Genomic DNA, 14001 nt, shown 5'->3' with positions numbered 1-14001 from the left:
AGGAACTTTAAAAAGATATCTGGTAATGTGCATTTCATTTTACAAATAAGTGTAAAACAAACTGCCAAGGCCACAAAGTTAGTCAAAGTCAGATTCAAATAAACTCAATCTAAACTTCCCAGTTAGATAATACTTTTTGGACTATTTTATCCCTTCCCCTGTGTGAATCTTGTTTCTCCTTAAAAACTAAGAGTTCTGAAAAAAGAGAAAGGGAGACAGATAGAGATTGATTATTTTCTTTTCCTTGTGACAGCTGAGGAGAAAATATCCTGGTCTGTTATCCTACTAAGCAACTGAATGGTGTTTATAAATGCTTCAATTCAGAAGTTAGTTGCAGACCACAGCCAGGCATGGTGGTGCACATCTGTAATCCCAGCAACTCGGCAGGCCAAGGCAGGAGGATCGCAAGTTTGATGTCAGCCTCAGCAACAGCCAAGCCATAAGCAACTTAGTAAGACTTTGTCTCAAAAATAAAAAATAAAAAGAGCTGGGGATATAGCTCAACACTGAAGTGTCCGTGGGTTAAAAATCCCTGGTACACTGCCCACCCCTGCCCCCCGCACCCACAAAAGTTGCAGACCACAAGAATAAGGGTCCAGTCATATATTCGTAGTAGCTAAATTAGGGAGGAACTTGTTACCTTGTTTTTATTATTCATGAATATGTGGTGATTCACTTTTCCAAACTGAAGTCCAACACAAAGTGCACACTGAAGTCCATCTTCTGGTAAATTATCAAGATGCACAAACTGGCTATAAATTTTATCTGTATTTGCCTGTATTTTTTAAGAGATGGCATAGAAAAATTCAAAGCTGTAGCTTCAAACTGTGAAACACAGATTAGTGGTAATTTAAAATTACAATGGCCATATGATGTCTTCTCAAGAGTAAGAAAATGACTGTAGATAAAGAAAGTAAGATCCACATGACATATCTTATCCCTTCAGTACAGGTATCTTAATATTGCTACTAAGGTCTTCTTTAATTCCTAAAAGATGAACCAATAAAACAATGTTTCTAACAAACGCGTCAACATGGGTATGTAAATGCAAAACTCACCTCTGGGTCATCTTCTTTAATCAAGGTTGTAAACAGGGCTTCCTAAAAAGTCAAAAAGATAAAGGCTGAAGAAATAAGCTCTTTCTCATTCATGTAGTTAGTCAAGATTTATAATATAAAACTCTACACAAATTTGCATTATCCATTATTTCATCAAATGAGCAACAAAACTTTGATTCCTTCCAAAAATATTTCCCTCTTTTTGAAAAAGTTATTGAAGTCTCACCCCATACAACTTCATTTTCCTTATTTCTCTAAATTAATTAAAGATCAGTAAGTGCCATTTAGGGAAGACATTCAAATTCACAAATAAGGAACTAATTATGACTTAATATGAACAAAAGAAAGAGAATTTAATATTAAAAGAAGCTAACAGGAGCTGGAGTGCTAGCTCAGTGATAGAGCACTTGCCTTGTACATGGAGGCACTGAGTTTTATCCCCAGCACCACCTTAAAAAAATAAATAAAATAAAGGTATTGTGTCCATCTACAACTAAAAAATTTAAGAAAAAAAAAAAAAGAAAAAAGGAAAGCTAACAAAGCAAAGAAAAAGATGAGGAATAACAGATACAGGCAAATACAAAGCTGCATAGTGTAGAAATGTACAGTGAACTATTGCTACTTAAATATAAAAAGGCCAAAGTGACATGAGAATAGAATGTCAAAGCTGGCAAAGAATAACTAATGAAAAGATTTATGTGCAGGAAAAGAACTTTATCTTATGAGACTATGGTTCTCTTTTTTTCTTTGACACAAGTGACATATATAAAACACTCTCTCTAATTTACAAGTGTTTTGCATTTCCACCTTCCTCTAGACATAGTAATATGTCACTATAGGTCACATAGAAACATTGAAGGGTTTTTACTGAATTTGAATAGATATGAACTTTGTCATTTTTGTGGTTTTGTGAAGAACGAACTTGATGAGCTGAAGGCATAAAGTACAAAGGAATATAACTTTGCTGGTCCAATAAAAGTTTTTAAGAGAAGTAACTGTAGACAGAATGAAGAAAGGGAAACAAATTTTGTAGTTAAAGAGAGAAAACTTCATGAAGGCTCACATGTAAGGAATCAGGAAAAAAAAAATCATAGAAAAAGAATTAGGAAAACTTCCAAAATTCCTGTAAGATATGAGCAGCGAGGAGATGCCTGTTAGAGATAATTTTAAATTTTTTTCTAACCCAACAAACTATGTATAGGATTCCCTCAATAGTGGATTAAGTGATTATTGAGAAGACAAAAAGTTTTCTTAGCGCCTAGGATAAAGACATGCACCAAAGAAGAAAACAGGATAACATAACAGACTATAAAAATCTGATAAAAAATTAATATCTAATAAAAATGATGGTGTAAATCTATGATTTACCTCATCTTTTATATTCACGTTTTCAGGAGCCATACTTATGGAGAGTTGATTTCCATCCATGGATATTGGGAAGCAGGTATAAAACTTTACCATAGAATCTGCAGATTTTCTACTTATTTCTATATATGCCTTTTAAAATAAAAATTACAAGTAAAAAAAAGTCTTATTTTTTCTTGAAAAGAAAATACTTTAGTCAAATGACTTAAACAATTTAATAAATATTTTTAAGATCAAAAATGCAGACCTCAAAATCGTGATGCACACAGTTAACTAAGACTACTAAGAAATAATAAATGACTTAACTTGTAAGGCAATACTACAAATATAAACAAAAAACATTCTAGTAACTGACATTAAAGTAATAAATTATTCACTGCATTTTTAGTACAATAGTATCTAACATGTAGATATTACATTTTGAGTAAATACATGTATAACGACTATCAAGTTATTTTTTGTTTTTTTCATAGGTATAAAATTTTAGCTCTATGTATTTTTGTCTTAATTTTCAAGCCTAGGTAAGTTGAAATTGATTCTTCTATACATTTGCTAATATATACTGTGGTAAAAATCTTCTATGTATTTGTATACAGCTATAAATATTTCACAAATTATTTCTGTCATTTGCCCATTTATTCATTATACTTTTAATATGCTAAATAGCATATTGTGGATGTGAAGCTTCTGTTTCTCACTGTATACAAATGTTTTTTTTAATTTCAAGTATCCATTTTCCTTTATGTTAATTTTAATATCATCATTAACTAAAAAAAGATATATAAATTTTAAAACTGAATGCCATTATGGGTGGTGTGATGAAATCTCCAGTCATCCCACTTCTTGCTTGGGACCTGAAAGATCCCTTTGTCTAGCATATCCATGCTGTATACACATACTACTTGCCCATTAGTCATCTTAATAGCCATCTCTGTTACTGTTAAGTGTAGCTCTTGTTTAAGTAACATTAATTTTACTAAATAACGGCCTCAAAGCATAAGAGTATGATGTTAACGACTTGTGCCAAAGAGGAGCTGTAAAGTGCTTCAAGTAAAAAGGTAAAAAGTTTATACATAATAAAGAAAAAAAAATACATGCTGAGATTGCTAAGATCTATGATAAAGACAAATCTTTTATCTGTGAAATTGTGAAGAAGGAAAAAGAAATCTGTGCTAGTTTTGCTGTTGCATCTGAAAATCAAATCAGCAAAAATTATGGCCACTGTGCATGTTAAGTACTTAGTTAAGATGGAAAAGGCATTATATCTGTATATGTATGTATTGGAAAAAATATAGTATATACAAAGTTCAGTCCTATCTGCAGTTTCAGGCATCCCTATAGTCATCAAATGTAATTCTCCTATATAAGCAGTAGTGTGGAGGCAGGATGGACTACTGTACTGAATCTGATATTTTTTTATGTAATAGCTAAAAGTACTAAATCTCCAAGTATTTAATACTTCTACTCTAATCAAAACTGGATAGTTAATAACCTAGGTATTTTTGTGTTTAGATTTTATACTTATATACAATATATAATATACATGTATTTATACTTTAATGAATTATGTAAAGTTATCAGTAATAAATTTTAATTGTTTCTGGGCTGGGGTTGTGGTTCAGTGGTAGAACGCTTGCCTAAAACGTGTGAGGCACTGGGCTCGATCCTCAGCACCACATTAAAATTAATTAATTAAAAAATTAAGTTATTAAAAAATTTTAACTATTTCTAAAAATGCAAATTTCCCCTATTTCAATATACTGTCACATATAAAACCTTAATATTAAAAAATGCATTTCCTTTTATTCTCATCTTCTTTAAACTTACAAATAATCTACTTTTCTTTTAATAAAATGTAACTGTCACAACATAAAATTCACCCATTTAAAAGTGTACAATGCATAGTTTTTAATGCATTTACAGAATTGTGAAACACTCAAATAACCTATTTTTGACATATTTTGAAACTACATAACTTACTTGTATTCACTCTTCTCTCATTTTCTTAAGAACACTGGCCTCAAAGACCTTTCATGATCTCCAACACACCTTTCTATGATAAGAACACTGCTGTTTACCAATCTAATGGCATGATTTCCAATGTTCAAACTTTTCCCGAAATCTTACCTCCTATAAAATACCTTCCACCAGTTGTTTATTATTAACCAAAAAATCTTACTGTGCTGTTTTAAAATTACAAAAGCAATAAATACTGAAAGTTTGTAGCATACAGATAAACTTTTTTGGGGGTACTCAACCAGGGGTCTTAACCACTGAGCAACATCCCCAGGCCTTTATTAAAATTTGGAGGCAGGTTCTCGCTAAATTGCTGAGGAAGCTTTGAACTTGCAGTATTCCTGCCTCAGTCTCCCAAGTGGCTGGGATTTACAGGCATGTGCCACTGTGCCCAGCAAACTTATTTATTCTAAGTAGAGCTAACATTATTAGTTTATGTCTGAAAACAGTGACTGCTCATTTGAGTTATCACTGATGAAAGAATAGAATAAGACATACTAGTAGAAGAGTCATCTATAAAATTTTGTTATTAAACAGCTTTTTATTAAACATTAAAGATATTAAACATTTTCTAGTAAAATACAATCTCGAGCAGATCTTTGACATATTAGTTAGCCATTCCCTCTTATCATTAAAACTATGCCTTATTAGGACAGTATTAAAAATAAATCTGTTTTACATTTTAAAACTCTCTTAGCTTAATGTAAGCATTACTTTGCAATGTTGCTTTTAAATAGTTTCATGAATTTAATGTTTCTCAAAATTAGCGTGTAAACTATCACTAATATTAACAACTCTTACCTTTTTATGAGATGATAAAATCAAAATATCCTTTAAACCACCAAATGGTTTTGTCAAGTTATTAATTTCTTCTATAGAATAGCCTTTATTAGGCAAATTAGAAATAAGTACCACGCACATTTCTTCTGATTCCTTCAAAAGAAATTAAGAAATTAGTATTAAAATTTTTTAACTTTTTTTTATATTTAAATTTATACTTCACATCATTATGTTAGTACTTAAATTGTGTTTACTTCTGAGAAAAGTCTGACCAATTCAGGAGGCTGGAATAAACTTCAAATAAAAAACAACCTTTCCCCTTACATTTGCAAATTTACATTCTTCAAATATACAGAGTAACTATAGTCAAACAACCTGTCACCTAGTCCTGATCTGTGGGTTGTTTTCCCCCTGCCATTCGGTGTTTTAAAACATAAGCTTACTTACAACTTCTTTTTTTTTCATGTACTATTGCCATTTCCTATACCTTGTGACACAACATCCTCAATCTCCAAATTAGTGTGTATCTTTTTATCTTCCCAAGTAAGATAATTATTTTTAGGCAACATAAAAAAAGCTTACCCAATTCATTAAGATCCTTACCCAACAACCTAATCCACACTTTGAGGAAGTACTTTCTTTTCCACTGTTACCTATCTTGATCCATTTTATTTTCTAAGATAACTGTTTCATCAATACTATTTTTCTTTTTGTGAATATTGGGAAAATTTCTAAGGATAAGCTATATAGTAAGCTTGGCAGTTTTTCACTTTTGTTTAAAAAAAAAGGTAGAAACTTATAATTTTCATAAACCCTCTGAGAGTGATTTACTGGCACATCATATGTGTAATTCCAGTGCCTCAGGAGACTGAGGCAAGAGGATCTTGAGTTCAAAAATCAGCCTCAGCAACTTGTCCAATCCCTGAGCAACTTAGCAACACTCTAACTAAAATATAAAAAGGGCTGGGGGTGTGGCTTAGTGGTTATGCACCCCTGGCTGGGTTCAACACCCCATACCAAAAAAATGGTTCCTTTTAAAGTCCTTTAAGGGATTCCTAAAATACTTAGTGACTTCTTAAAGAATGAATTAATGGATTTGTTACAGCAAAATAAACTTGTGCTTATTAGCACCTGAGTGACCTTAAAATCTAAACAAATAAAATATGGATTAATGATACTTTAATATTCTTAATGATAAATATAACTACAAGAAAATAATCAAAGTGAACTTTATGATCTTCAAATAAACTGGAAAATCCACCTGCCCCTCCAAAAGTCCCCACAACATCAAACAACCTCGTGTGTTCTAAAAAATATAATATTAGCATATCTCCTAGGAAGAAAAAAGATACCACGAAATTCTGAGTTCTAATTTGATGAACTGTTATTTACCCCAAACCCCATTTTAGCTATTCTCAGGGAAAAGTGATCTTTTCAAATATGTACACATTTTTTGGTAATCTATCCCTAAGATCTACTCTGTAACTCAAGGTTTTTGAACTGAAACCATATTTAAGGAGTCACAAATGACTGAATTTTCCACAACACAAATACTGTAAATTTTTTTTACGTGGATCTACAAAAAAAAACCAAAACAACTGTTTTGTCAAAATTTGAGCTTTAAAGAAATAAAACATAAAAACTGACCTTGTTAACTGCTTCATTTTCTGTGGCTTCCAAAGCAGCTTCTTAATACCAAAATAATAATAAAAATTATTTTTTTTAAATTCATGTAGATATATTTATTAAAATCTCACTTTACAATGGATTGAACAGAAGCTATATGCACATATTTACAATTGACAAAAGACTAGAAAATTAGTAGGTAATAACTACAAAAGAGACACTAGCTTTTAGATAATATATTTTTTTTCCTTGTAAGAGCAAAATTTCGGAATAATCTTGTGTATGACAGTGGTATTTAAAAATACATAGCTGTGTGTGTGTGCGCGCGCGCGTGCGCACACACACACACACACACACACACACACGAGATACAAAACTTGGTACTGCTTTTCTTAAAATTTAAAAATTTTCCTCTATCCTTAACCGTAGGGGAACAAAATAAAATTCTATTGGCCTACCTGAAATAGTTTCTTTAGCACTGTTTTCAGCAGCTTTAGCTTCTGTACTGGTATTTACTTCAGAATTTGCTGCATGAAATAGTCTGTTTTAGTAGTCTACAAAAACACTTATCTAATTAAACTAGTAAATGTAAACAATAACAAATTATTTTGTCATTTCAAGTCTCTTTCACTGTCCTGGTTCAAATCAAACTCAACCTAACACATTTCTTTCTGAAAACAAAATAATCCCTTTGAGGATTTTTAAGGGAAATTTCAAAATACATCCTGAATACACAGGATCTAAAAAAAATAAAATATAGAATGATAATACTTCAAGCTTACCTGGTACAGTTACAGGTTTGTTTAAATCTTTATTTTTGATATTCCCAGCCTTTCTGGCTTCTAAAGACTTCTTTCCAGTAGATTTTCCTTTTAAAACAATCCAACTGTTATTCTACAGGTCTGTTCAATCATTTTAGCATGCTTCATACTAATGTATTAGTAAATGAATTGTTCAACTTTATTGTAAAAGCAGTTCTTTCCATATATTCATTATTTCCATTTATTTTCAATATCTGTTTACCAATAGTAAAAGTAAATTTGAGATACAATTTAAAAAAAATATTTTTTAGTTGTAGTTGGACACAATACCTTTATTTTATTTATTTATTTTTATGAGGTGCTGGGGATCAAACCCAGAGCCTTGCACGTGCTAGGTGAGCACTATACTGCTGAGCCACAACCCCAGCCCAAGATACAATGTTTTGTTGGTGGCCTTAAATAAATTTAACCTTCATGCAGTAGAAACACATAATCACAGAAGCAAAACATGTTTTAGAATTTCTGCAAAGGTTCTTTGATACTAGTCTAAGAAAAGATACCACCACTAAGAAGATCATGCTAAGTTTCAAAAAGCTACATTTATTTAAAATAATGTACTTAGAGAGAAAATGTACTATTTCTTTACAGAGAAATTCATTCTACTAACATGGAAAGAACTAATCTTTTAAAGTAACAAACATCAAAAAAATTATACAAGCTAGGAAAGGTAATGTGAAGCAAAAATTCTGAAAAAAAAAAAAAAAAAGAACAAGGCAAAGACTAAACTATTTATAGGAGAGAATGACAGAGTAGCCTTATTATATGATTATAAATCTGTCAAACTATACAATCTATAAAGCTATATATACAGATGTGTGCATGTGTGAATAAATAAAATATAGATAATATGAGTTATATCACTGCACAAAAATATATCTTTAATGGCAGTTTACTGTCCAAGATAAAAGTACCAACAAATAAAAGACCTATATAGATCATAGCAATATCTATTTTCAAGATGTTATTAAATACTAAAAATTATTTGTGAATTTAAAATTTGTTTCTGATATTGTATTTGTATGCTTTAAGGAAGAATTAAAAGTAAACGTAATAAAACCTCTTTTAGTCTTACCTGTTTTGATAGCTTTAACTTTAGCAGCTACTGTTACCACAGATTTTACAGAACCCGCTGATTTCCCTAAATAACAAAAGCTAAGGTCAAAACCGGTTTACTTAACTAGTATCAACAATCTCCAAAGAACGAACTTCACAGAGAAAGAATATATGCACAACCGCACAGATGATTTTCTAAAATCCAGCTATGATAATTTATTCAGGGGGAAAAGAAATCACTGACATAAGAATTCATTCCCCTACTAGGATATGTGTAAATGGTATTAAGGTGAGTTAAATGAATCTCTAAATGTATGGATCAACTAGAAGCTAAATTATTAATTCTAAGGACATAAAAACAATTCCAAATCCCACGCTTTCAATGGTTCCAAAACCAGTTATACACAGAACCTCCCAGATCCAAGCTTCCCTTGCTGTCAGTTGACCAAAAAATTCAAGAACATCTCAAAGTCACATAAAGACTGTTTCTGACTCATTCCTAATGTGTTCTAGCTGTCCAAGACTATTTAACTGCTTTTTGCCTACACACGGATTACTGTTGCTTACTTTCTGTGATGATGCTATTTATAAAGATTGTGATCATCAAAGTTGCAGTAAAGATCACTAAAAAGGGGCTAGGGTTGTGGTGGAGTGGTAGAGCACTTGCCTAGCATGTGGGAGGCGCTCGGTTTGATTCTCAGCACTACATATAAATAAATAAAGAACCATTAACGACTAAACAATATTAAAAAGAAAAAAAAAAGATCACCAAGAAGCCAAAAACCTCACCATTCTGAAATTTAGCTTTGAATTTTAGAATCTATAACAACTCAGCAAGAAAATGCCATAAATCTAAGTTGAATTCGAAGTTAAATTAAGAAGATGTGGCCAGGCACAGTGGCACATGCCTATAATTCCAGTAGCACAGGAGGCTGAGACAGGAGGATCAAGAGTTCAAAGCCAGCCTCAGCAACAGTGAGGTACTAAGCAACTCAGTGAGACCCTGACTCTACATAAAATACAAAATAGGGTTGGGGATGTGGCTCAGTTGTCAAGCGCCCCTGAATTCAATTCCTGGTGCCCTACCACTGCCATAGCAAAAAAAAAAGTGGGGGCATTAATGATTTCTGCATACGTTTCCTCACATATAAACAAAGGTGTTTGGAGATTGTCACAACTATCTAACAGTAACCTTGTAAGAATACAACCATACTTTTGAAAAATTAGATCAATCTCTCTCTCTCTCACACACACATACACACACACACACACACACACACACACACACACACATACACCCTGGGACAGGGAGAGAGAATTGAGGGGGGTGGAGAAAGACAGACACACAGAGAGAGGGAGGGAGGGAGGGAATAACTGACATCCATAAAATCCAATAGTAATAGTGTACAAATCCACCTTTTATATTCAAGGACAGACCATAATCGTTGTTCTAAAACAGCAACATGAAAGGTATCTTTCAATTTTGCTTTTCAGAGTTTCATATACCCAAAGATTGAAAGTATTAAATGGAAAAATTCTGAAATCAAACAATTTATAAGTAACTTTGTGTCATTCTGAGTCCTGCTTCATTCTGCCTGAGATGTGAATGTGCTATTTATCCAGCATATCAACAATGTATACCTGGTCCATTAGTTACTCAGTAGCAGTCTCTGATATCACACTATTACTTGAGCATTTGTGTTTACTTAACTACTTAATTATGGCCCCAAAGTTCAAGAGTAGTGATGCTGGGCTGGGTTGTGGCTCAGTGGTAATACGTTCACCTCACATGTGTGAGGCATTGGGTTCAATCCTCAGCACCACATAAAAAACAAATAACTACATTGTCTCCATCCTACAACTGAAAAAAAAAAAAAAAAAGTGTTGTGATGCTGACAATTCACACATGCCAAAGAAGCTGTAAAGTGCTTCTTACTTTAGGTGAAAGTACAATTGGTTAAATAATTTTAGAGATCATACTCCCTTAACTTTTTATTATTTTATTATCATTGCTAATTTTTACTGTGCCTAGCGTATAAAATAAACTTTATCACAGATATTTATGTGTCAGAAAAACAGTATATGTGTGGTTTGGTACTATCTGCAGTATCAGGTATCTACTGTGGGTTGTGGAACACATCCCTGTGGGTACAGGAACTACTGCACCAATTCCTTACAATCTGTCACACAACTAGTCAATTCTTAGTAATTTGTAAATTTTTTTAACACTTATTATTTTTTTAGTTGTAGGTGGACACAATATCTTTATTTTATTTTTAGGTGGTTCTGAAAATCGAACCCAGTGCCCACATGTGCCAGGCGAGCACTCTCCCACTGAGCAACAACCCCAGCACCCAGCAATCCGTAAATTTTACTACACTGAAGTAACTTTGCCCCAGTAAGCCTATCATGCATTTCTTTTACTATCCCTATTATTATCACAAGTCAATTCACTTTCCTATTTCCATTTGTACACCAAAATTTGAGAAGGAAAAAAAAAAAAAAAAAGCCAGCATCTATTTCCAACATCCTTTGCCCTAGTAATAATTCCTCAAGAAATACAAAGATGACTCTTGGGATGTTTCTAGCAGCTTTATCTCCCAGCCTACCAAATCTCTACCAGTGACTTCCATACCCTTCCTATCAAAGTAATAATGAACTGTTGATAAATAAATGCAGTCTTAAGACAAGTTTCCTTGCAATATAAGACCCCCTCAGATGACTGCTTCTAAGAAACTGCTACATGAAAATTCTGGGTCTGCCATTAACGGTGGTATTTCCCAGTAAAAAGCTACTTCTTTTCCTGTTTAATACTGTAGGGAAGACAATTTAATCCACTGCTCTTATCCACTTAAAGATGACCCTGAATTAACCTGCATTTAGTAGAAATGGGAGGGAAAGGAAAAGGAAGCATTATGCCAGAGTAAAGAAAATAATAATAATTACTTTAAAACCTACTAGTTTTATAAAAACTGCAAAGAGATCATGTTTGCTTTCTGGACTATTGTATAAAACAAAGTGAGAGACAACATCAATGAAAGAAAAGGAAGAAAATATCTGTGATGTTCATTATAAGAAATACTTTCTCCAGTTTAATTATCTTACTTTGATAATTACTATAAGGAAAGAATATTATGCACTAAATCTCTCGTTTCTCAGAATTGCAGGATGACTATATATTTTGAGGATTAATATACATTCAATAAGACTGTATCACATGAAATCCAAGACTACTGCTACACATTCTTAATTTAAAGTAAGCTAATGTGTCTAGATCTTAACTGTAAACACACCTGGAGGACTGAGTGTGGCTCAGTGGTAGAGCACTTGCTAGCATGCGAAAGGACACTGTTTCAATCTCCCCCCTCCCAAAAAATTACCTGTAGATTTGTTTACTTTGACTGAAGATGTCTTGGTTTGTCCAGTTTTGGCTAAAATAACAAGAAAAATATTTCAATAACACATTATAATAACATCATTTGGGTTAAGGTAAGAGCTAACCTGGCCATAATTTTGATTATGTGTATGGCAAGAAACATCCCAAGATGTTCTTGAGGAATTATTACTAGGGCAAATTCTTAAAGATGAACTTGATCTGTCAAAAGGTACACACTAAATTTTTAACAATTAATATTAAAAGAGCCCTCCAGCGTGGCTGTACCAATTAATATTCCCATCAAATATGAGAGTGGGGCTTCTACATTTCCACTCAAACATAACAACTTATGTTTGAGTAACTTAACCATAAGCTTAACTCAGTGACAAAAGTTATGAAATCTTTCCAATGTGACATCAACACTGGTATGATTTAATTTTTGTTAATTATGAGAAAAGTTGAATCAATTTTCACGTTTAAATATCATCCTTATTTTTTACATCCCTACATCATCTTACCTACTTATTCTATTTGCCAAATTTCTCTTTAAGTTGTTGACATTTTCCTCATTTACTAGTCCCCTTTAAATATTAAGAAATTGGTCTATATCACACAGATAACAATTTTTAAAATGCAATTATACAAAATGTTTATGTAAAAGTATTTTTTATGTAATCAAATGTTTTCCTATTTGGAATGAATTTCCTCATTTTGGAATTTAAAAAATATGTTGTCCACATTTAAAAATATCTTTACCAGGCTATGTGACACATTAAATTTCTGATCCAATGGTTATTTTGATATAAATACTTAACTTTTCTGGGGGGGAATACCGGTAATTGGACTCAAGGGCACTTGACCACTGAGTCACACCCCCAGCCCTATTTGTATTTCATTTAGAGACAGCCTCTGCTGAGGCTGCCTTTGAACTCCTGATCCTCCTGCCTCAACCTCCTAAGCTGCTGGGATTACAGTCATGCGCCACTGTGTAAGACTTAACATTTAAATGATGGAAAAATAAAATTAAATATGTTCCCTTACCCAGCAAGTAAAGGAAACAAAGACTTATTAACACAAATTATTAATACCAAGTGATTTAATGTATAAATTATTACTAGAAGAGAGCTGCAAACTTCTAACAGAGTAGGAAAGTCAGGGAAGGTACTGAAGAAACTGAGACAGGCCACAAAGAATGAATTAAAATTGGCCTTAACCCTACCCCACAAAAGGAAGTCTTCACTGACCTTTTGTATAGAATTATTTTATTTTTAAATCCAGTGCCTTACACATGCTAAGGAATACAGCCACAGCCCCTTCACTGATTTTTTTTACCTTTAGCACCTTGCCTGGTACTTGTAAAGTAGGTACTAAGTAAAGCTCACTGAGAGTCAGACAACTATTACATGAATGGTCAGCATAAGTAAAGAACTGAGAGATGAATGAGCATAGCATGCCTAGAATATAAATTGTTCTGAGAGGCTGAAACATAGCTGAGTTTTGAGGTAGAAAAAGGAAGATGAAGCCTTCAAAGGGCAAAGGGTAATTTATGTAAAGATGAAGAATTTGGACTTTATTCTATACTAGATTTTAAAAAGGTTAAAAGGTAGGCACAGTGGTGCATACCTACAATCCCAGAGACTTGGGAGGCTGAGCAGGAGGATCTCAAGTTGGAGGTCAGGCTCAGCAACTTAGAAAGACCCTGTCTCAAAATAAAAAATAAAAAGGTCTGGGGATGCAGCTCAGTGGTAGAGCTCCCCTGGGTTCAATCCATGGTAATTGTTTTAAATGAGACGAGTACATCTGAGGGTATGGAGAAGGTTTAAATATGTATAAGAGATGTAACTGGTCCTTAAAGACATGGAAAGGAGAGAATCAACTAGGAAAAAAAGCATAGCATGAAAAGTGG

At 32.8% G+C, this 14001-nt stretch overlaps 1 protein-coding gene across 3 annotated transcripts in view; it reads right to left on the bottom strand.

Annotated features, from left to right (window-relative positions):
• Znf638 (zinc finger protein 638) overlaps positions 1-14001 on the bottom strand; it is a 57146-nt gene that overhangs the window by 17442 nt on the left and 25703 nt on the right. For 2 of the 3 annotated variants that reach the window (XM_071601693.1, XM_071601692.1), the window contains exons 10-18: positions 12100-12150; positions 8739-8804; positions 7628-7714; positions 7304-7372; positions 6867-6907; positions 5241-5372; positions 2427-2555; positions 1059-1100; positions 641-775 (exon numbers count right to left, since the gene is read on the bottom strand). In XM_071601693.1, the coding sequence (XP_071457794.1) occupies positions 641-775; positions 1059-1100; positions 2427-2555; positions 5241-5372; positions 6867-6907; positions 7304-7372; positions 7628-7714; positions 8739-8804; positions 12100-12150 (752 nt within the window). The remainder of the gene's footprint in view (positions 1-640; positions 776-1058; positions 1101-2426; positions 2556-5240; positions 5373-6866; positions 6908-7303; positions 7373-7627; positions 7715-8738; positions 8805-12099; positions 12151-14001) is intronic. The other variant, XM_071601691.1, reaches the window with a different exon arrangement.

The sequence above is a fragment of the Marmota flaviventris genome, chromosome 14 (genome assembly GCF_047511675.1).
Source record: "Marmota flaviventris isolate mMarFla1 chromosome 14, mMarFla1.hap1, whole genome shotgun sequence".
Classification (NCBI taxonomy): Eukaryota; Metazoa; Chordata; class Mammalia; order Rodentia; family Sciuridae; genus Marmota; species Marmota flaviventris.
This window is presented reverse-complemented; position numbering and strand designations above follow the sequence as displayed.